This window comes from Solanum verrucosum, unplaced genomic scaffold, assembly GCF_900185275.1.
Source record: "Solanum verrucosum unplaced genomic scaffold, falcon-dt-bn FXZP01000159.1, whole genome shotgun sequence".
NCBI lineage: Eukaryota > Viridiplantae > Streptophyta > Magnoliopsida > Solanales > Solanaceae > Solanum > Solanum verrucosum.
This window is the reverse complement of record NW_026020705.1, coordinates 1,256,539-1,281,111: the sequence shown is the minus strand read 5'-3', so window position 1 is coordinate 1,281,111 and position 24,573 is coordinate 1,256,539. Positions and strand designations below refer to the sequence as shown.

The following is a 24,573-nucleotide window of genomic DNA, read 5'->3' as shown; positions in this document are numbered from 1 at the left end:
TTTAAAAAACAAACTTAAATTATTTTTTTGAAAGGGGTGGGGGCTGATGGGGGGGGGGGGCGTAAAAAAATAAAAAATGAAATTAGAAATATCTTTTAGAAACAACTTTTAATATTTGGGGGGTGGTGGTGGTAGGGGGCTGGGAGTAGGGGTGAGGGTGGGGTAAAATAATTGAAGTTAAAACGTTTTCTAAAAACAAGCTTTAAATTTTATTTTATTTTTGAGGATGGTTTGAGGGCAGGGACAAAATAAATTAATTTTTTCAAAAAAAATAAATTGTAATTTAAAGTTGGAAGAGAGTTTTGGAAAATATTTTCCTTAAGTTTTAAAGGTAAGTCATTTTCCTTAAATTTAAGAAAAATGAATTGATTTGAAAAATATAAAATGTTTTTCTTCATACCAAATACACCCTTAGTTAGCAAAATTATATTGTCATAGATGATAAATATTTTTTAATATAACATATTTATGTGATTTACCTGTTAAAGATTGCAAATTTAAGAGGCAAAAATCCCAATTGGGCCATTGGTGCTAATGACCCTATTCCCAGCCCGACCCGCCTTACTCATTCAAGCTCTTCTCTTTCTCCTCTGGCGGCAAAAGTTGCAGAGCTGAACTCATTACTCTGTGGATCGGTTTCTTTTGTTGCAAAGTATAAGAGATGCCCAAAGGTTTATTTCTTCACCTCAATCCCGTTTTCATCATTACTAATTAATTTTTGAGAAAAGTTAAGATTGTGTGTGTTTTCAGAGCTTCCTGGATTTTTCTATGATGCTGAGAAGAACAGATATTTCCCTATTAAGGGTCCGATTCCTGGTTCTTCTAAGAAACGAAAATCGCCTTCACCTATAGTCTCTACTAAGGTAATTATCACCTATTTTTGTAAGAGGTTGTTTGGGAGTTGATTATAAGAAATATTATACATGTCTTCGATCCTGTATAAGTAATACCATGTTTGGTAGTTGATTATAACTGTATATAAAATTAATACGGTATTTGGTAGTTGATTATGAGTATGTGTAAAATTACTATGGTATTTGGTAGTTGATTATGACTATGTATAAAATTAATATGGTATTTCCTTTGCAATTTAGAAACCTGCATAATTAATACATGTATAAGTTATGTATAAGTTATGAAGATGGAATAACAAATTCATGAACAACTAATCTCTGCACAACTAATTTCTGTGTAAAATAATACATAAATTTCCTCGTGACTAATTCATGTATTACTAATATCTGCATAACTGTAGCCAACTACCAAACGACCCCTAAGAGTTTAAGTTGGTTAAATCCTAAATTTATGTAAGGCGAGCCTTAAGTCGATCAACCTGACCGTCTGGATCAATTTTGACTGCATAAACCCAACGACAACCAACAGTAGATTTACCTGCAGGAAGGGAGACAAGCTCCCAAGTACCACTCCTATGCAAAGCATACATCTCATCAACCATAGCCTGCCTCCATCCAGAATGAGAAAGTGCTTCACCTGTAGTCTTAGGAATGGAAATAGAGGACAAAGACGACACAAAGGCATAATGGGGTGATGATAGACGATGATAACTTAAGAAGGTATAATGTGGGTTAGTATTTTGAGTGGATCGTATACCTTTTGAAGTGCAAACGGTTGGCTAGGAGGAGGCAAGTCCGCAGTAGGAGCAGGGTCCGACACATGACATGAATCATCTGGGACTAGGGCTGGACGTGGACGCCGATGATAAGTTAGTAGTGGTGGCACTACAACTGGAGATGTAGACCTATTGACTGAGCAACCTCAATACCTAGAAAATACTTCAATCTGCCAAGGTTTTTAGTCTGGAAATGCTTAAAGAGATGTTGCTTCAAATCGGTGATACCGTCTTGATCATTATCGGTGATAACAATATCATCAACGTAAACAACCAAATAGATACATCGACTTGGTGCAGAATGCCGATAAAACACAGAATGATCAGCTCCACTACGAGTCATGCCAAACTGCCGAATTTCTAGTAGCCTTGTATGTCGATTGCGTAGGTTACTCTATGGTCTGAAATAGTCTGCTCGAGCTTGATTTGGGAAGTTCAGCAAGTGTAAGAACTAGAAACAATGTCTGCCTTTGCTCTTGTTGCTTTTCCATGTTTGTATTTGTAGGCATCAACGTTTCAAATTCCTCCATGACTGCCTGTACTTGTCCCAAGTAAGTAGACATCGGATTCTTGTTTCTTTAAGTTGGTCATCCGAGATATCACATCATAGAATCGAGATATGTCATTAGTGTATAAAGCACGTGCCTTTTCCCAAACTAAATAACATGTCTGGAATGGGCGAAACAAGGGCATCAACTTAGAATCAATAGAGCGCCAAAGGAGACTACATAATTGGGCATCCACTTTCTCCCATTGTGCTTTGGCTTTTGCACCTTTGTCATTAGACTTTGTCTTTTCATCTACCACGCAAGCATTGTTTGTTAAGTGATTTTGAACACCTTGACCCTTACACCACAACTCAACTGAAGAAGCCCAAGCTAAATAGTTTGAACTTCCCATTAATGGTTCTGAAGTAATTATAAGGCTACTTCCAATCCCCGTATTCTTGGAGCCAAAAACATCACACCCGAAAGACATTTTTTCGAAATTTGTCTTGAAAAGAGTAAGAAACTCGCCGGAAACTGCTACAGTGGTCTGAAAATTTTGGAAGCTGCCGGAATCTGCCCACAGGTGGCCTGAAAATTCTGATTTTGCCGGAAACTGCCCTACAGTGGTCTGATTTTGCCGGAAACTGCCTGAAAATCACCGGAACCTTAATTCCGGTGATCAGATCTGGAGAAAACTGAGTGAGTTCTGATCGGAAATACTGGACGACCCAAACAGAAGAAAAAATTCTCGAAAAATTTGATCGGAACAGCCCTCAGCCAGATCTCGCAGGAAACTACAACCTTCGATCGGCGCGTGAAAGCGCGTGGGTTGATATTTTCCGGTGATTCTGGCTGGGGTTTGGTCGCGGGAGCTTTCCGAGCCTCGTGGTGGTGTTGATTTTCCCACAACACCCACAGAAAGAAAAAAAAATAGAAAATAAAATTGACACAAATCAGACCCAACAGCCACCGGAAATTGACAAACGGTGACTTGTTTGTTCTCACCGATACTCTGATATCATGTGAGAAATATATGGGGAAAATATTATTGAATTGTGCATCTAAATTGTTACATAGAGACCCTATTTATAGACACTACATTGGAATCCTTTTCTAACTAGGATTCCTATTCTTATTCCTATTCCTATTCCTATTCTAAGTAGGAAATACTTATTTCTATTCTAACAGCAATAATAGTGATGTAATAGCAAACTGTCGGGCAAGGCAACCATTTGAACATATTCTATTATTGGTAGAATGCAAATTTGCTAGGGCAAGCATTCTTTGAGTTCAGTTGCATTATGTTGCGAATTTATCCAAGTACTACCTTTTTCTTGTAATTTCGGTTGATTCTGAGAAATATGATTAGTGAGGATTCATATAGTTGGCACAACTTGCTTGAGGTTGAGCCATAGTTTTTGTTGTTGTTCGCTTGTAAACTAGATATACCACTTGTTTTAGTTTTACCTCTGTTTTTAATTTGTTTTAGGAGAAGAAAGCTATCTTTGGAAATTTAGAAAGAGCAAAAATGGCTAGAATCCCTTTAATTTTGTCTTTCTTGCGTTGATCATTGTAAAAGTTTAATACACTGGAATGAAGATTTGTCAGGTTGCTTCTAAAAAATGAACTATGTTGAGGAAATTTTTTGAAGCATGGCTAGTTGTTACTTCTACTAGTGCCTCTATTCTATTTTACGTGATGGTATTTGATTAAATTTGGAGTTCAAGATGTTGATTTGATGTCCATTTCATTTTATACGACAATATTTAACTAAAAACATGGATTAAGAAAGAAAAGAAGACATTTGACACATAATCTAAATATAGTAACATTCACATTAACATTCAAAAAGTACCCTTAGATTGTATGGTCTTCAACATGCCACATTTTATAAATTGGGTCAAAATGAGATTCTTTTTTTGATAAAGGTAAAGTTAAAAAAAAATAAAAAATTTATAGGTGATAAAGGAGTATTATTGATGTAAACTAGCATAAATGTATTGCTAGTGAAAAGTACATCCAAACATGAACTTCACTGTCTGTATAAAGAACTGAGAAAGGCAATAATGGAATCCAACTCTCAACACATTTTCCATGACCATGTTGTACCAAAAACCATGTGAGGTTAACAATGCTATCTTTCTTGTCTTCAAAAACTATGTGTGGCTTGCAATGTCGAAATCAGATGAGCCATTTTCTATGAGAACCTTTATGTGGGTCATTTGGAATGAGAGAAATAGGAGAGCTTTTGAAGGGGTCGCTCAAGACACTGTTGAACTGCAAAATAGTTTATTTTCTTTAGTCTCATTTTGGTGTACCCATGAGGCGCCTTTTTAAATAGGGATCTGGTCTATGTTGTTGAGAACCATGATTTAGGTGTAGATTCTCTCCTTTTGGTATACTTCTTATATACCAGGTTTCTCCCCCTCTTTTTGTTAATAATACATTTACCTGACAATTTCTTTTTGACAATGTAAAAGGAGAAAAGCAGATGCAAAAATTTTCATTTGAAAAGAAAAAACATGAACTGTCCAAGATATTTTGTATGAAAATGGAAGAGAATAAATAAGATATCATCACCATAAGCAAACAAGATCTAAGAAGCAGACGGTTTATAACTATCCTAGCAATCAGGATGCATGTATCAACAAGGGGATGCTTTAATTGATAAGCGCTAAGTGTATCAGAGAGGAGAGAAGATGGAAGAAAGCTCTTAAATATGTGATTAATCTTGATTTATTAGCAAAGTCTTTGATAGAATTTAACGGAGAGCACACATCAGTTAGGTTGAGGTCACTTGTATTGATGGATATAGGGAGTCGAAGAAGCTCTGGTGTGCAGTAGATGAAAGTTTTCATTATAAGTGTCATGCTATTGGTAGTGTTATATAATGTACACAGTCCTAGTCATGGACCATTTCTGTGAACAGCGGAAAGGAGAAAAACACTTTAATTCCTCTGTGTCGAATTGTTATCAAATGGTATTTTCCATGTGAATTTCAAGCATAAGAGTTTGGGCTAGTGCACTAAGCTTGTATATTCTGGTGCCCTCGCCCTGGAGAGGGTCATATGCGTGTAACCAATTATTATTGCGTGCAGAGAGACATTGTGGCCACTTGCATCTTTTTACTTGGTCATAATGAAGGAACTATTATTGCATTCCCTCTGTCGCTTCATGTGTATTTGATTATAGAGGCATTTTCACCAGGTTTCCAAAGCTTGATATTCACATTTATCTTGGAAAATATTGTTTTACAGTTGGTGAACCAGACTGCATTTTTCTTTCTTTGCCTTCAATTAGGGTGCTAATTTAACTGAATCCTTCTTACACTGTAGGAGAGAGACAAAGGGAAATGCATGAAGTCAAGGAGCAATAAGTTACTCCATGTTAGAGAGTTGTGCGGTAAAGTCATTGCATCCAGAAAAGGGAAACTAAATTTTCAAATGGAATTCCTGAAGAAACAAGCATCATACCCTCAGGTATGCTCCGTGCACCTTTAATCTTTGTGTTGACTTCATTTTTCGTGTCCTTGACATTGTATATAAATCTGGAAATAGCACCTAGTTGAGCTTTATGGTGAAAGAGAAAAAAATTACCCAAACATTGTTCAATTTATACTAGATTCTAGGTAGGTATTATGTTTTCTCACTTTTGCTACCAAACAATGTATAAAGTTGCGCAAGTTTTAATACATGAATAGCTCTTCTCTAACCAACAACCAAATGACTCCTAGTGTTTCATTCCTTTGATGCCACCAATGAAATGCTTGCTGGAATTGTACTCCAAACCTTTCGATATCACTTGTCAAGCTTTTGGATGGACCAACTCCGATAAGCAACTTGAGAGATTTTGGCATCGCATACATGGTATTAAAGATATTTTTGATGTGTTCCATAACTATGAAGCAATTGAACAGTGTAAAAATAAGTAATTTCTGTTCTTGATATCGTTAGAACAGATATACAGCTGCTTCATAAGACCATCCCCCTCCTCTGAAGATTGGATTGTAAGCTGAGCACAGTGAACTGATGTCCAGCTTAAATAGTCTACCTTCAGGGGTGCTTTGCTTATCTCCAAGACTCCAAGGCGAAATCATATTAGGGGAAGTCTTTTGTTTCGGAGAAGTTTAGCAAGTCGTTACAGTAAAGGTTCCATTACTATCTGCAACCCATCTCAGAGAATCAGTTTGTGAAGACAATTTTGTCAGATCTAGCTTCTTGACCAAAGAGGCACATGTCAATTACCCAGTCATGGCAATTCCTTCTAAGATTCATCTCCCTCTGGCATCAGTAGTAGTTGCAAGGCTGTCAGGGAATTCTTCTTACGGAAATATGCCTCATCTATTGCTTATTTCAAAATGGTTCTGATTAAGAATCCTCCCATTGGCTTCTTGTGTGCTTCCATAAACCAATATCACATGTAGTACAAGCAACATTGGGTGCACCACGGATTGAGAATATCATGTTTGGTTTGGTCATTCCATACTTTGTCTTGATCTAGATTGCAACTCCATAGCCATTTCTGAAGGAAACTATTTTTTGTTATCTTTAGATTTGATCCCTAGGTCCCTTTTCTTCCCTTTTATCACCTTTCTCATTTTACTACATGGAAATTCTTGCCTATTTCCTTCCCATAAGAATCTCCTCTGATTTTATCCAATTTCTTTACTACTTCAGGAATAGGAAATACATACATAATGTAAGTTGAGATACTGTCGAATACACTGTTTAGCGTTTGTCTACCCTCATGGTGACAAATCCATCTTTTCCAGGTTGACAGTTTCTTTTCAAACTTCTCCAGAATCCCATTCCAAGTGGTCGTAGCTTTGTGTTTGTCCCCAAGGAAAGAAATCAAAGCATTGCCAAAGTATGTTCCGTACATCATTCTCTATGCCAGATCATAGTTTAGAGACAGCTTCAAAGACAAGTAGGACAAGCTAATAAATTTGACTTGTCTTCATCAGCTCACAGAAAATTAGAGTATCTTTTGTATGATGTGAGATATTGGCTGAATGCTTAAGTCTCTTAGTTATTCCCACTATAAAGGCCTCTATATCTTCTCCAATGCTACCTTCAGAATCAGTCCCTCAAATCAAAATATAAAGGAAAAGAGATAAGAAATTGTGCTATCTCAACCCCAACAACAAGCAACAACATACCCAGTGTAATCCCACAAGTGGGGTCTAGGGAGGGTGGTATGTACGTAACCTTACCGACTCACCCTGCCTTGAGAAGGTGAGAGGTCGTTTTTGATAGATTCTCATCTCAAGTAAAGCATCTCAAAAATCAAGTATGTAAAGCAAGTACAACAGTGAGGAATCCCTACTCCCTACTGAAAACAATGGAGAAGAGAACAATAACAACAACAACATACGAGTCCGGAGCCAAAAGGGCAACAAAACTTTTTATCAAACCAAAAGGGCAACAAATTTAGACGCCGTTCAATTCCGTTTAAATCAGAGTTCCCGCCACAAGGCACGGATACCCATGTGAATTGTAAGGCGCAATAGCTTTTGGCCTTGTAAGGCTCAGCCGCCATGTGCCTTACAAGGCGCATGGGTGTCCGAGTTTTGCAGCTTTTTTTTTAAAAAAATAATAATTTTGGTTTTGTGAATTGAGTTGCTAGACTTCCATTCTTTAATCTTAAGAGCATTATCTTCTAACTGATCTCTACAAAGTTCATTCTCTCATAGTAGTTTCAGGCCAACATCAATCAACATTCTTCTGTGGAAAACTCATTTCGAAGTACTCCCAGTTCAAAGACCCTGTTTCTTCATTATCTATTTTCCGCATAAATTCGCCTACCCAGAATGTTTACTTATGGAATACTATCATTAGAGCCATGACCCATAATGGGTTATGGTCTAAAGCATTAGACTTTTAAGCCTGATAATTGTGCATTTCCTACGATTATTAATTCGTGTGGCAGTTTATTGGATTTTGAAATGGTGAAAATTGTGCATAATGATGTTTTGGAGATGGGGTTTGGATCAGATTTGTATATATGTAATGCTTTGTTGACTTTGACGAATTCTTCATTGATCAAACTTAAACAACACACTTTTGAATCCACTAATTAATTAATTTATTTTCACAAAAAATAATATGACAAGTATTTTAGGAGAAACAGTTTAATGGTCGAAATTGTAGTTATTTTTATCACACACTACAAAAGGGATTTTATTATAAATAAAAATAAAGAAATAACAGTGATGTGTCTTAGTTCATTATAAGAAGGAACAGTGTTATTAAAAGCGAAAAGCGCAAAAAAGCTCTAAGGTCCGTGGGGGCTTTAAGCGCAAATAAAGCGTGGGCTTTAATGAAAAAAGGCGCAAAGGGAGAAAAACATAAAATGTGTTTGTTTAGTCCAAGACTAATAATTATAACCATGAATGACAAATATATGACCAAAGAAATTGAAAAAAAAATATGATAAAGTTAAATATCAATTGTTTAGTGTCACTTCTTCATAAGAGACTCATTGACAAGGAAAAGTTTGTCTTAGAACTTTGATGACGACACTGAAGCGCACATAAAGCGAGGCGAAGCGCTCAACACGTTTTGAGCCTCGCTTTAGGGCTTAAGCGCGCTTAAAGCGCGCCTTTGGAAACACTGAGAAGGAACTAGGCATTGAAAGAATTTTTTTTAAAAAAAAATACATAACTAAAGATTTTTCAGAAAGGCTTAAAGGTGTTAGAATGAGTTTGTCAAATGTATTGTTATTTTGTCAAATTAGTAAGCTTAATGTTATTTGGAATTTATAGTTTAAATTTGAGTTTGTTTGAAATAAATTTGAATTTTGAACTAAGTGTTAATTATTGTAATTCATAGAGTAAATTGAAGCTCGACTAATTTAGATTTACACTGCATAAGGTTCTATTTGAAAGAAAATGCTCTCTATTAAGAATTTTTTCATATCCAAAACTCGAACCCAAGCCATCACATCTCGGCCAGCCATCTTGTAGGTTCTCTAAGCACGTATCGGTATTTTAATGATGGATGTGCCGACCTAAACATCTCCAAATGGCAATAGAATTTTGTCAAATGAACCCAAAAAGTTAAAAATTTATTTACTTCAAGTCAAATAAATTGAAACGGGAAAAGTATTAGCCAAATCGTCAGTAATTTCCTGGATGAAGTAAAAACAAACGTGAAGTCCTAATATTACTGTGTAAGCATGATACAATCGTGATACATAAATAAGTGGATAGGCAAAGAAATAAAGAACTTTTTTTTACCCTAAAGAAACATAACTTGAATTTATTTGATTACCTACCTAACAAGTGGTGTCACAAGTTACACGACGAAAATTAATTTATGGGACCTAAAAATAATTGAATAAAGAAGTGGAGTTAATGAACTTTTTTCTCTTTGGCAGACTTGGATGGTTCTTGTACTCTTGGCACAATATTAAAAATAATTCAATTAGTAAGTCATCAACATACCTAGCAACTCAATTCACAAAACCACCAATTTTTTTCATTTTTATTTTTTTAAAAAGCTGCAAAACGCAGTCACCCATGCACCTTGTAAGGCTCATGGCAGCTGAGCCTTACAAGTCGCATGGGTATCCACGCCTTGCGGCGGAAACCCTGATTTAAACGGAATTGAACAACGTCTAAATTTGTTGCCCTTTTGGTTTGATAAAACATTTTGTTTCCCTTCTGGAATTTTCGAAAAATTTTGTTGCCCTTTAGGCTCCGGACTCAACAACATACCCATTGAAATCTCACAAGTGGGGTCTAGGGAGGGTAGAATGTACGCAGACCTTAACACTACCTCGTGGAGGTAGAGAGGCTGTTTTCGAAAGACACTCGGCTCAGATGCAGCAATTCCAAATACAAAGAAGAAAATATAGCAAGTCATAAGGAAACGGTGCAAAGTCTACCAGAATGGAGCAACAACAACAAAAATAGTGCAATAATCAGAACACAATAAACAACATACTAGGATAGAGTATTGAAAACAATAATAAATAGTGATGGATATCAAAACAAGAACTACAATAGTACAACTACCTCCTTGAAGTTGTCCTGATGTGACCATTGAAGTCTCCCCCAGTGTATAGCTTCTAGATATGCTGAATACCCCTCACAACTTCGTCCAAATCTTCCCAAAATCACTTTTTAACCATATCGTTCAAGCCCACTTGTGGTGCGTATGAACTATTTACATTCAAGGTAAATTCTCCGGTGACTAGTTTAATCGTCATCATCTTGTCGTTCACCCACATGACTTCTACCACTAGCTCCCCGAGTTCCCTATCTACTAAATGCCTAAGCCATTCATGTTCTGTGAGGCTCACATCTCTAGCCATTTGGTCTCTTGGGCACAAGCTATGTTGATGTTCCTCTTCTTGAGAATCTTTAGTAACTCTGTAGACTTCCCCCTCAAATCCTTATGTTCGAAGACCTAATTCTCAGCCTAGTGACTCCCTTGTGACCCTTGACCCTCACCCTCAGCCCCAGCCCACCGACATGACCTTACTCTACCATCATTCACCAAAGCCACAATAAACTATAAACTGCTATAATGCAGATTTTACTAGGCTTACACTATGAAAACCCAGTCAAAATAAAAGAATGAAAAACTAAATAGCACACAGTTACAGAATCTGACAAGACTAAAAACAGTTGTGAACAAGAACTGGAAACAGAGGCAGAATTGAACAAAAATCTAGAAAGCAATATGCACAGGAACTATAAAACAGAGGTAGAATCGAGCAAGAAATTAGAAAACAAATATTCACAAGGACTAGAAACAAAGGCTGAATCGCGCAAGAATTAGGAATTGGATGATAGAACCTGAGATGTCAATCAATTTCCAGTGGTGCACGCGCCTCCCCTCTGCCTCACATTCCTCTCTTATGTCCGCCGGAACTGTGTTAGCTGAACACTGTTACCCCTGAAACTTGAAATAAACGCAGCAAACAAGGAGAACAAAACAAAGAAAATGGTGCTCTGATCAAATTAGCCGAATCCATGAAGTCAAATTGCTCACAGCTGGTACAAACATGACCCAAATAGGTTGAATTTTCTTGTCAACAAAAAACCATGACCCAAATAGGTTGAATTTTCTTGCCAACAAAAAACCATTTCAATATTGTTCTGTTAGATTAAAAAATTCTTTAAAGAACAGGTTAAAAATTAACTAAAGGCTGGGTTTATTAAAATGGGAATCTTGGAATTAGATCACTGTCAAATGCACGACCGAGAATTGATGATCAAGAAAGCTGTGAAAAAATAATTTAGCTAGGGATGACTCCAAACGCTGAGTTCTCTAGCTCTGCTCGTCGGCAAAAATTGTGGTTCAAGGTCATTCAATGGAAAATAGAGGTGTCTAAGGGCTGGTGTTACGGTGGTGGATCAACGAGGAAGTGAAGGGGGTGGTGTTTTACGGTTGAAGAGTTCGACGGAGCCGGTGGTTTCAATCCAGCAAGAGAATGAGAAAGACAGAATTCCTCATTAGTTGGAAAGGAACCCTCAGGACAATGAAGATACATACTTCATCCCGTTAATCCACTTTTCCCCAAAACCCATGACTTCCATCATATACAAAAGGGAACTCTAATTTACATTGTCGAAGACCTTCTTAGCAGTTAGCATCCTATTTACCAAGGAGAGACACCTTATCTTGCCTCACCTCTTGTCCCGGCGTTTATTGGAAACTAAGATGGTATCTGTAATCTGCCTTGCAATGACAAACACCATCTAAGCGTCAAAACGAGTTTAATAATGCAACACTTTAGCCTCTCCAAGTAATTTTGCTATAATTTTGTATATGCGTTGGTCTGAAACCCGTTAGTTTCTTACATTGATTATCATTAGTATTACTCCCTCCATTTCAATTTGTTTGTTTGGTTTTGACTTGACACGGAGTTTAAGAAAGCAAAGAAGGCTTTTGAATCTTGTGGTCTTAAACTAAAGATATGTAGAATGTACCAAAATGTCTTTTAATCTTGTGGTCTTAAACATGCCAAGTGGAAAGTAAGAACTAAAGAATTGCCAAAAAAGGAAACAAGCATTCTTTTTGAAATGCTCTAAACAAGAAAGCTGACAAACAAATTGAAACGGAGGGAACGGAGGGAGTTATTATTATTTTATATCTCAGTACTGTATAAGATGCGTGAAGCTCTTTTTGGAAAATTTTAAATTGATGATAGTGATTCACAGTATTGAGTATGTCCTGCTTTACCCCCAACATTTGGAAAGAAAGTTGAACTTATCTGAAGCCATTGGACCTGGGGCTTTGTCACCTTCACAACATTTCAACGATTCTAATTACCTTTTGTCCTTTTCCTCTAGTATATGTCTTCATCCCATGAATATGAATCTTGTTATATTTATTGTTATATAATCATTTCGCTTTTCCCAGTTCTAGCTTAATCTTTCTTTCTTTCACAATATCCGATTGTTTGGGATTGGTGTTGGATAGAGGGTGTCTTCATCCCATGAATATGAATCTTGTTATTTTTATTGTTATTTAATCATTTCGCTTTTCCCAGTTCTATCTTAATCTTTCTTTCTTTCACAATATCTGATTGTTTGGGATTGGTGTTGGATAGAGGGTTAGATGAGAGTAAGTTTACCAGCAGAATTTCCATCTCTAGGATGAAATTAATTCTTTCATTGGTTTAGTTTTAATGTGTAGGATCTGTGTCCATTCTATTATGACTAACTGTCACCAAAGGTGGGGCTTGTGTGGCGTTTACCTCCTCCTTGATAAATAAGGGAAATATATTGTATCCTTAAGCTTTACCAACTCTTCGTCGTCCTTGTCTTTTGTTATTAATGCGCTATAGTGTTAGAATAGGAATAGGTTTATACAATCCTATTAGAATAAGAATAAGTTTATACAATCCTATTAGAACAGGAATAGGAATAGAAATAGAAATAGGAATACTAAATAGTATCCTACTTGGTAAAGGATTGTATTCTAGGGTCTATAAATAGGGTCTCAATGTAATAATGTAAACAATAACAATTCAATAATATTCTTTTCCTATATTTCTCACATGGTATCAGAGCCTCTACGATCTTGGTAAACAATCAAAGAGCTTCCACTGTCGGCGGGCGGCTATTACTCATATATGCCGCCCGTCCGGCCAATGATTATGTTAGCAAAAGTTGGGTCACCATGTATCTTTCTGGTGACTATTTTCTCATATCTAATTTGTGTAGCACTGTGCCATCATTCCAGTGACTACTTTCTTATATTTAATTTGTGTAGCACCGTGCCATTATTTCGGTGACTACTTTTTCATATTTAATTTGTGTAGCACCGTGCCATCATTCCGGTGACTACTTTTTCATATTTAATTTGTGTAGCACCGTGCCATCATTTCGGTGACTACTTTTTCATATTTAATTTGTGTAGCACCATGCCATTCTTCTGGTGACTACCTTTTTTTTGCATATCTTATTTGCGTAGCACCGTGCATCTCTCCGGACTACTTTTCATATTTAATTTGCGTAGTACCGTGAGTTTTTTTTCCGAACTACTTTCTCATATCTGAGTTGCATAGCACCGTGTGTCTTTTCAGTAACTACTCAGATTTGATTTGCGTATTCCCATTCGTCTTTCCGGTGACTCCTCAAATCAGATTTGCGTAGGGTTGTGCCATCATTCCAATCCTACCCATATTATTTTTCTTTTTCAGTAGGGTCGTGCCATCATTCCGACCCTACCCATATTATTTCTCTTTTTCAATGGGGTCGTTCCATCAATTCGAACTATCCTATATAATTTCTATTTTCTAGTTGGGTCGTGACATCATTCCGACCCTACCCATATAATTTTATTTCTTAGATTGTGACCACTTTTATCCATCAAATCAATACTCCGGCATATGAGCATGTTCCGGCCAATTTTTCGGTGACTTTCTTGTTAAATATTGACACGTCTATTGATTCCAACATGATCCATACACTTTATACTAGATTTTGAGCACTTCCGGCGACTGTTGCATTGTGAAGAAGTCTATATGGAGCAACCACCTAATTTGTTGCTCAGGGGGAGTTTAGTAGCCTTGTATGTTGATTACGTAAGTCACTCTATGGTCTGAAATAGTTTTTGCAAGCTTGGTTTGGAAAGTTCAACACTGTAATTTTATCACTCTCTGTTTTATCGGCATTATGCATCAAATTCAGTATTTCATGAGAAGACCAAGCCCATTGAGATTGATTGTCAAATTTGTGAAGTCGAGTGATCAACTTGCAGATATCTCACCAAGTCCCTCATCGGTCCTCGTGTTAATTACATTTGTAACAAGCTAGGTACATGAATTGTATGCACTAGCTTGAGGGGGAGTGTTAGAATAGGAATAGGTTTATACAATCCTATTAGAATAAGAATAAGTTTATACAATCCTATTAGAACAGGAATAGGAATAGAAATAGAAATAGGAATACTAAATAGTATCCTACTTGGTAAAGGATTGTATTCTAGGGTCTATAAATAGGGTCTCAATGTAATAATGTAAACAACAACAATTCAATAATATTCTTTTCCTATATTTCTCACATGTACTCTATCTGAATATATATGTACTGTATGCATTCAGATTTGGAAGTATGATGGCACACAAAGAATTGTTAACAGTGCTTTGGAGCACTTGACTGTTGATCAAAACACGCCAGAGGGCCTGGTCCAGACTGATATTCTGTTGACAGGTGGCATGAATGGCTCGTTGTGGTATGCTTTCTGTTATAATTGAAGCTAAAAGAATAACTCAACTGGAGTTGGTTGTAACAGTATATTTTATGAGTATGGGTGCAATAATTTGTAGTTGTTTTATAATGAATAACACTATGTGTTGATTGTGTTAATTAAGACTTTAATTTTCCTAGTGTAATTATAGGAATAGAGTATTCCTTATTGTAATTGATTGTCTTAATTAGTTATAGGATTCATTGTACAAATAGCCTTTCTAATGGGATGTAAAGACACCATAAATACAAGAAGTTGTTCTTATTCTAAAATCTGCGTGAGTATCAGAGCCATTGCTGCCTTTTGGGGTGAGGTTTCTTCATTCGCTGCACTAAAGTTCCTTTTCCTCAAAAAGATGTCGAGTTTTCTCCCTCACTGTTACAGTAGCTTTCTGAGCCCTTTATCAGTATTGTGGATAACTAATACCACCACAGGCTTTCCCTACCTTCGGCGACCAAACCCCATAAAACAGATCTGACAAAGACTGCTGTAGGCTCTGCCAACAGTCACAGCTCCGGTAATGCGTCAGCTTCATGCGCCGGCGAGTGACCTTTTTTTGAAGAATTTTTTTCCATTAGGGTTGCAGGCCTCTTCCGACCTCACCCAATCAGCTTTGACTTTTTCTGACCACCGAAGTTAGGGTCCAAGCGAATGGCATGATATTTGTTTTTTTTTTTTTGAAACTGGTAACATTTTGTATTCCTTGGCATTAAGGGATATGCTAACCACCTCCAAAAAGTTGTTACACGGAAAGTAAAAAAAAGTTGGAGATACTTGCAATGCTCCTATGAAATCCATTAGTTGGATCTCTTCATCTATATCCTGTTCTTTACACCAAAAGCCTAAGGAAGTAATTACTTTTTACATAATCTTTTCTATAGTACATTCTTCCCCTTCAAAAATTCTCTGATTTCTTTCTTTCCATATGGTCCACCAAATGCATGCTGGAACTGAGCTCCACCATCTCTTCTGACTTTTGCTGGCTCCCCTTCTAATCCAGCAGATTTGTAGATCTGCTGTTTTTTTCTGGCATGGTCCAGCTGATGTTGGATATGCTGGGGTGAAAAGGGCCCAACCCTGTGCTGTCACTTTACAGTGTAGAAATAAATGCTTGTTGGTCTCATGGTCTTCTTTACACAAGAGACACCTTGATGCAAAATTGATGCCCCTATTTTGCATTGCCTCATGAGTCAAACAAGCTCTTCTGGCTACCCAACCATGTGAAACATTTCAGCTTGGTTGGAGCCACATTCTTCCAGACTGCTCCCCAAGGGCCTAAAGGCCTGCACCTGCTTGCTCTCTCCCCTCCCCACCATTTGTATAGCTTGTTAACAGAGAACTTCCCATCCTTTTGATGAGCCCAAGTCAGTCTATTTGGATCCAAATTAATCCCAGGGCACCCGAGCTTCACCACCTCACCAATTTCCCAGTCATTAAGAAGTCTTCTGGAGACTAGGTTCCACCCATGTGTGGTCCACATCTCCTCTATTCTTTAATCAGGGTTAGAGCTCATGGAAAAGAGTCCAGGGAATAGGTTCTTTAGAATCGCCTTGATTACACCATTTGTCTGTCCAGAACTGTCTTATCTTCCCTCCCCACAAGAATCTTAGTGTTATGTTTTAGCTCTGTCCAGTAATTTCTAATAGTTCTCCACACCCCAACTCCATATGTAGAGATCAATTCATTTGTGCACCAATGGTCTTCTTGCCCATATTTATGATGAACTACCTCTTTCCATAGGGCCTGATTTCATAAACATATCTCCATAGCCATTTGGATAGCAAACACTTGTTCTGTAACTTAAGGTTTCTGACTCTCAATCCCCATTCTTCCTACTCTGTTGGACTGCCACCCATTTAACCAGATTGAACCCCTTCTCAATTTTGTTTCCTTGCCACTGAAAGTTCCTCCTCAAGACATCCAATGCCTTTATCACCTTTCTAGGAATTGGGAACAATGACATAAGTTAGCATAGAATCCAACACTAAATTGATCAAGTTACTCTTCCTCCCAGAGGTAAGTATTGAGATAATGCCAATTCTTTCTCAGACTTTTCTATTATGCCATCCCAGATCTCAATTGCTTTATGTTTGGATCCCAATGGCATACTTTTTCACCTTGCACTTAAGAATGCTTGCCAGGGATTCAATCTGCACAACTTCCTTGATTGGGAACATGCTACTCTTCCTCCAGTTGACTTTAAGGCCTGAGCAAGCTTCAAATATAACCAGAATCACCCTCAAGCAACAAATTTGCGCCTGTTTTACTTCACAGAAAACTACTGTATCATCAGCATACAGTACTTGCTCAAACTGTGGAATAGACCCTAGATTTGTGTTGTGACTTTGCAGTGTGGAATATTTATTATTTTGTGTGTGCTTAGTTAGAAGTTTTATTTATTAATTCAATTACAATATTATTTATTTAAAAACTATATATCAACTATTTTTTACAATATTAGTTACAAATCTATAGTTATTTAATATTTTCAAAAAACAATATACATCTTTACCTAGTGATAGATAAAATTTAATAATCTTTCTTATATAGACACATATTTGTCAAACATTAAGGATTAGTTATTTTGATAAAGATTTAACTGTGAAATTACACTTCTGCAACCACACATCATGTTAGTAATTATATTATGACAAACAAAGAAATCTTTGTAATTACTACTAGACTGTATAATTACTTCCCTAGTAATTACATCAAATCCAATTATGAGGGAGCTTTCCAAACAAACCCTTAATGTTCATGCCAAGTGTTTTACAATCAGATATGTACATTCATGTTTGTGGTTACAATTTCTTTAAGCAGCATGGACCGTCTTTATTAGTTAAAAATTTTGTGATCCATACTTGTTTGATGGATTATTCTTGTTGAAAATTCATAATGGTATGGAACATATTTTCCAATACATTGTTTTGAAGTCTAGTGCGTTCGCAGTATATTTGAAGTTGGAAAGGTTGGACAAGAATTTAATCAAGGGGTAAAATGCTTGCCAGATCGTGTTTGGCCTCTCAAAGACAGATACGGAGAAGGGTATTATGACTCACCAGGACATGTCTGGAGACCTCGAGGAGCTTTTGTACATATGCCATCGAATATATCTTGTATAAAGATGTCCCAAAAGCACCCTGCACCCGTCAGTGATGCTTCTTTAAAGCATATTCTGTATCCTTTTAAGGGTTTAGCAATCAACAGCTTATTGCCTCATAAAATATGTTTTGTTCCTGAGTTCCTCATTGTTATATTGTCCTCTTCAATTATAATAAAGTAAGTTGGCTGGTCTGATTTTTTCTTTGGTGACTCATATGACACATTTGTTTTCAATCCAAGGCTCTAAGCTTTCGATTTGTCGGGTATATAAAATTTTACTTGCCTGTTTGAAATTTAATAAAACTACTTTAGTGTTTGCTGGTGTAATACTTTCTGTTGCTTCTTGTAGATTGGAGTACTAAAGTAGTTAAATTGACCAACTTTTTATTCTTGTAGATCTTCAAATTTGTAAGAAGTTACTGTTAAATTTGGTTTTGGCTCACTGCTCTTCAAAAGTTAGTCTTTCCACTCCACTCTAAAGTAACATGATTGAAGTCGTACATTCTTGTCACATTTTTTTTCCTTTCCTTTTCTTCTGTTTTTTTTTTTTAGAAAGGTAACAAAAATATGTCTGTATTGCACTTGTGAGACTTAACGCTAGAGCTCAGGATAACTACTCTGGGAGCTGAATCATCTGGTGGAACAGTCAACATTCTGAACCTCAGTGAACCACTAGATCTTAATTCAAGTATACCAACTGATAGAACAAGAATTTCTGAGATTGCTTCATTTGAGTGTACAGTTTGGACGGCAGATTGTAGTCATGATCAGAAACAAGCAGTAGTAGGCAAGTTCTTTCCTCCATGTTTGCAGTTACTAAAGTCCCTTTGCTACTCTAGAATTCCAACTTTGAGATTGATTGGCCTTTGAAATGCTATTCCCATGCTGACATTTCCATGTTTTACTCTCATTTGAAGTAAACTCTGCTCTTTTGTGATCCATGTTGTCAAACTTTAATTGTGGGTTGTGTCTATTTAATTTATTTGTCTTGCATGTTTTATTGAAGTTCCAGGAAGAAAAATACTTTTCTTCATTGCTAATTTCTTATATCCTGCTTAATGTTATATAGGTACCAATAGAGGAGCTGCAATGTTGGACATAGAAACAGGAGTGAAATCCTGGGTTTGTCGGTCTAAAAGCGACATTTTCTCCATACAATTTGATAATTCAGTAAATTTCTCATACTCCATCCTTTGTGCTTTAATTACTTATTATTGCATTGTGTAAATTGCAATTAGTTGTTCAAGAGAATTTATAATCTTGCAACTCTTCATATTGACAATTGGTTTACAAGATTTTATAAACCATGAAGATGACAAATACCGTCGTCTGTTAGTGAACTAGTAATCCAAATTGGTCATGCTGATTAACTTTTGTTTCTAGAGTTACATAATTAATCAATCCAAATATATGCACATTATCATATTCATTTATGTATTATTGAAAACTGAACTGTTGGATTTTTTTAATCTTCTTGCTTTTGTGATACACATGGACGTGAATGTAGTATATGCCTAGCTTCTTGCCTTCTTCAAACATGTCTTTCATCTGCAACAAGGTGCTCACTTGATGAATTTTTGTGACATTGGAAATGATAAGCATCCTCTGGAATCATCTGTAACATTTCTTATGCATCCTGGAAGGTGAAGTTTCTGAAATTGTGTTTTCAGAATATTCCTTTTTTTGTATTGCAGGAAAATATTGTTTTATGTGGGCTAAGAAATGGAACAATTTTATCCATTGACACCCGTCAAAAACCAGGAGAATTTTCTGGTAGGCTTCCTCAGAATAGAATTCCGTGCCATTCTAATGGGTCTTCTAGTAGGTTTAAAAGCTCTGCTAGAGATTCCTTCCAGGTATTAACTGCTTTCGTTAGGAGCGTGTGTGTTCTAGAAAGTTCATTTTGGAAGAGGACCCAATTGTTGGGAACTTTCGAATTCAATTCTGAAACATAAAGTTATATCCCCCTTTATCGTCAGGCAATCTAACATTCATTTAGAAACAACAAAGTTAGTCATTTTAAGTGGATGTCAACCAAATATAAAATTACATTCATTTACGCTGAGTATGTTGTTATAATGGGAGACAAGCTAAAAACTAAAGGCATCATTAGGAGCACTTGATTAGGAGTTTTAATCATTTGAACATGTTTAATTTACAGAAACTGGTAGTTGTCCCAAATGTTTCAACAATGGAAGTATTGAACGTGAAAAATTTCCTTTTTAGTTCAATAAGATACCAATTATTTCGTGGTATTAATATCAGTTTCATTTAGGTAGGACCTTGGGGGCTATGAATGTGACAGAAGAGCTTACATCATTTGCTCATGTTTAATTCATTGGATTGGTTTTCTCAAATGTTGCAGTAATGGAATTATTTAATGGGAAAATTGTTTAGAAATTTCAGAAAGACTCCCTAATGCTGTCTTCTCGTTATGAAAATCAGTTTTCATTTAGGAATGGCCTCATAGGCTATGCATTTTCTGCTCTACTCTTAGATTTTCGTGATTGAAGATATTGTGAGAGCTCCATATTTGTTAGATGAACTTAAACAAATTGGTGGATATCTTTTGTCTATGCAGATCAAAGGGAAGATGTATCACTGCAACACAATATCTATGCCTTCTTCTGTATGTTGGTTAGTGAGCTTTCTTTGCAATATTACATGAGGACTTTTCATTTTTTTTGCTTAATTTAATAATAAATTCTTTTCTTGACTTTTTCTCCCTTTTTCTGATATTGCAGTTTGGCATCTTTGAGACTTTATGATCAATGTTTCCTGGCAAGCTCTATGGACGGATCGGTTAGTATTTAATGTGATTCCTTTGGCTATATACTTGTTTTCTCAGCTGTTTTCGCAATCCTTGATGATGAGCATTATCTTGATGCTTGAAATCCCACACAAGTCTTCCCTTAATGTTTGTGTTAAAAGGGCTCCAGAAGAATTGATCCTTTTTTCTAGGGTAATAGCTGGAGACAGTTCATCTCTTTGCACATGATGTAGTTGTGGCAGCGGAAAATCCTCTTTGGGAACATGCTTTATTGAGATTTCAAAAATACATAATGTAGTGGTGGGCACCTGAGTCTCAAATTATCGCATTTCCTTAGATGCCACGAAGCTTATGATTATTATCATTACTAGTAAAATTGTCCACGCTTCGCGCGAGAATTTAGTATCAAAAATTTATAAAATAATACTTAAAACCTATCAGGTATTAAAACTAAAACATTATAGTATCTTACATACAAGATTACGTAGTAACAAACATTAATAATGTAAAGGAAAATGAAAATTATTACTACATCTTATTATTTAGCCTTAATAACATAAGCATATTTTTATAAATTAATGATTGTAAAATACATACCAGGATCTGTAACATAAGCAATAGTGTCAATGGGCCACTCAACATGAGCAAAGTATACAAATATTTAATTGTGAAGAAGAAGAAGAAGAGGAGGAGGAGGTTCAGAATTTTCGTTGTGTTTAAATGAGAGGAAATCCCTCTATTTATAGGCAACAAAGGATAGTGTGAACAAATGTTTATTGTGACTTATCAGAAAGGTTACAACTATTTGGAAAAGTTGCAACCCTTCGAAAAGGTCACAACCTTTCATAAAAGTCATAACTTTTCATAAAAGTCATAACTTTTCATAAAAGTCATAACTTTTCATAAAAGTCATAATTTTTCATTAAAGTTGCAATTCTTCATTAAAGTCGCAACTTTTCATAAAAGTCACAACTCTTCATTAAAGGCACAACTTTTCATTAAAGTCACAACTTTTCTTGAAAGGGAAGGCTAATTTTGTAAATAAATAAATTAAAAGGGAATTCCGGTTTGTGGTGGCGCCACATAAGCGGGCCTAAGTTTCTCTTTTATATATATATATATATACTAGTAAAATTACCCGCGTTTCGCATGGGAATTTAATATCACGAAATTTATAAAATAATACTTATTATCTTACATACAAGATTACGTAGTAACAAACATTAATAATGTAAAGGAAAATGACATTATTACATCTTTTCATTTATCCTTAATAACATAAGCATAAATTAATGATTGTAAAAATACATACCAGGATTTGTAACATAAGCAATGGTGTCAGTGAGCCACTCAACAGGAGCCAGAAGCAAAGTACACAAATGTTTAATTGTGAAGAACAAGAAGAAGAGGTTCAGAATTTTCGTTGTTTTAAAATGAGAGGAAATCCCTCTATTTATAGACAACAAAGGGTAGTGTAAACAAATGTTTATTGTACCTTATCAGAAAGGTTACAACTATTTGGAAAAGTTGCAACCCTTCGGAAAGGTCACAACCTTTCATAAAAGTCACAACTTTTCATAAAAGTCGCAACTCTTCATTAAAGTCGCAACTTTTCATAAAAGTCGCAATTTTTCATTAAAGTCGCAATTTTTCACAAAAGTCGCAACTTTTCATAAAAGTCATAACTTTTCATGAAAGGGGAAGGCTAGTTTTGGAAATAAATAAATTAACAGGGAATTCTGGTTTCTGGTGGCGCCACGTAGGCGGGCCTAAGGTGCTCTTTTATAAATGATATATGATATATGATATGATATATGATTCTTTAGCTTCTGTTAGCTCTCCATAACTTTAAGAAGCAGAGACAGTGAGAGACTACTGCCCATTGATCGTGGTGTGCTGGTATTACCTAGTATTTTCTTTGCGTCATTATTCAACTCTTTATGTTTTTCTTTACAAGGTCTCTCTTTGTTGCATTTCCTTCTAAAAAGTTTCCATTGAATTTAAGGTCCAACAGTATGCTAATGGTTTTAGTTTCTCAATTTGGAATAAGAGGACTGATTTTATTGTAACTGTAGTTTCTAAGCTGATCTATGTTTCTAGAATTTTTGGCCTTAAAACTTGGTTTCTTGGTTTATCTTTACATTTTCATAGTTTGAGATGACTTCTTGTTTGCGAATATCTGCATTTTCTCTTCATAGTTTGAGCTTCTTTTTTTCTCTAAGAGATGGGCAGGGAGTCCCCGATAAGAACAATTAATTCCTGCTTGTGCAAGGGGTCCTTTGGTTGCTGAACAAGTTATACCAGGATTATAATACATGGATTAAATAATGACCAAATTATTTTAGAGGATATACTTTTATTGGTAAATGTTTTGTTCATTGGACTAAAAATGGGATATACGGGATATAATATAAAACATGAGTTTGTTTCACTCTTAGATAAATTAGGAAAAACTTTTATTTTGAATTTTAACCTTGATTTTTTAAAGGAATTTGGGAGAAATGCTTTGAAGAAGGGCATCTTTATCATTTTGGTATTCTATCTCGTGGTCAGTAATCCTGGGATTGTTATTACATATTGAATGTGGTATAAAAATAATACCATAATTGTGGTATAAATAATCCCGAGATTGCTAATTCTAGAATAAAAAGTTCAACCAAATGCGGGATAAATTTCTCGTATTTTTGTTATCCTTTATCCCACAAGCCAAAACGACCCCTGAATTTGTTATCAAAAGCTGAATGGTTTATTATGGTAGGTGAGTGTGTTATGCACTCTCTATTAAAGTGCATATAATTGAGGGATTTGGCTGATGAGAAATAATTCACTTAATTAGTCTTGTCTTGTACATCTGGTTTATTTGTAACATTGGCATATTTCTAGATAAAGCTTTATGATCGTCGTCTAATGAGGGGTGCAATTCAATCATATGAGGGAAATAAAAATTCTCATAGTCGGATACAGCTTGGAGTTGACCCATCAGAGATAATGGTCATGTCAGGTAACTATGGCTTTATTGACGCTTGTATTTTGTTTCTCAGTACAATAGAAAAATGTGAACCACTTGCTAAAAGACACTCTTGTTAGGTGGAGAGGACTATCATTTGCGGCTATGGAGTATCAAATCTGGTGAACTGCTATTCGATGATAAATTCATGGATTCGATCCCCTCAGTTGTACGCTGGCCAAAAACTGAAGGTATTACCCGCCTTTGCTTGGTCCATATCCCTCCAGTAATACATGTTTTCTGTCCTGTGATACAGAATGTCCAATTTCTGACAGGTCTCCTAGGAATGGGAAAACAAATCCAAGGTGCATGGCTTGGATCTGAAGAAGGGTTGTTTTTCATGGACTGGCCTTGAGGAAATGTCTTCTTGGTGGTCTCTTACTTGGAATATTCAGAACTTTGCACATATTAATGTCAGCTGGTTTTGATTAGGGATGGCAATGAGGCGGTGCAGTTTTGATGTTATGTGGGTGTAGGGCGGGTTGTCTTCTTTTATTTATTATGCTATTTCCCTGTCATATTTCGTCGTTATTTTAATGTAATGCTTCTCCGTTAATAATCAATTAATTAGTGCTGTTGTGTTATTTTTTCTTGTAAAAGCTCTAATTTTTCTACCTTTTTTCTTTGATATTTTAAATTATTAGGCTAATAATAGCTGTTGATATGAATATTTGGAAAACCCAGGTCATATTTTTTTGTATTTGATCACTTTCTATGGGTATTATATATGTCAATAAATCTAAATTGAGATTTGCATCATGCAATTGAAGTTTCTATATTTAATTTCTGTTAGAAATATTTTCTTTATATCTCTTGGCTTCAGTTCAATTTGTGTTAAAGTTGTGTCATCAATGAGTCGTTCCGAATGA

General features: G+C 35.9%; 1 protein-coding gene across 1 annotated transcript; it reads left to right on the top strand.

Moving 5' to 3' along the window:
* The first annotated feature begins 553 nt into the window (after window positions 1–553).
* Window positions 554–24,171, top strand: LOC125812450 (uncharacterized). Its single transcript, XM_049491941.1, has 13 exons — window positions 554–671; window positions 751–863; window positions 5,454–5,597; window positions 14,680–14,810; window positions 17,775–18,002; window positions 18,536–18,714; window positions 18,997–19,097; window positions 19,622–19,783; window positions 20,509–20,564; window positions 20,672–20,729; window positions 23,581–23,698; window positions 23,785–23,895; window positions 23,980–24,171. The coding sequence occupies exons 1-13, from the start codon at window positions 662–664 to the stop codon at window positions 24,057–24,059; spliced, it is 1,491 nt and encodes a 496-aa protein (XP_049347898.1). The 5' UTR covers window positions 554–661; the 3' UTR covers window positions 24,060–24,171.
* The last annotated feature ends 402 nt before the right edge of the window (window positions 24,172–24,573 follow it).

Excerpts from the sequence above, each read along its gene's own strand:
- LOC125812450 (XM_049491941.1), top strand. Across the intron at positions 18,715-18,996 it reads TCAGAAACAAGCAGTAGTAG|GTACCAATAGAGGAGCTGCA; the intron begins GCAAGTTCTTTC and ends AATGTTATATAG. Across the intron at positions 23,896-23,979 it reads ACGCTGGCCAAAAACTGAAG|GTCTCCTAGGAATGGGAAAA; the intron begins GTATTACCCGCC and ends AATTTCTGACAG.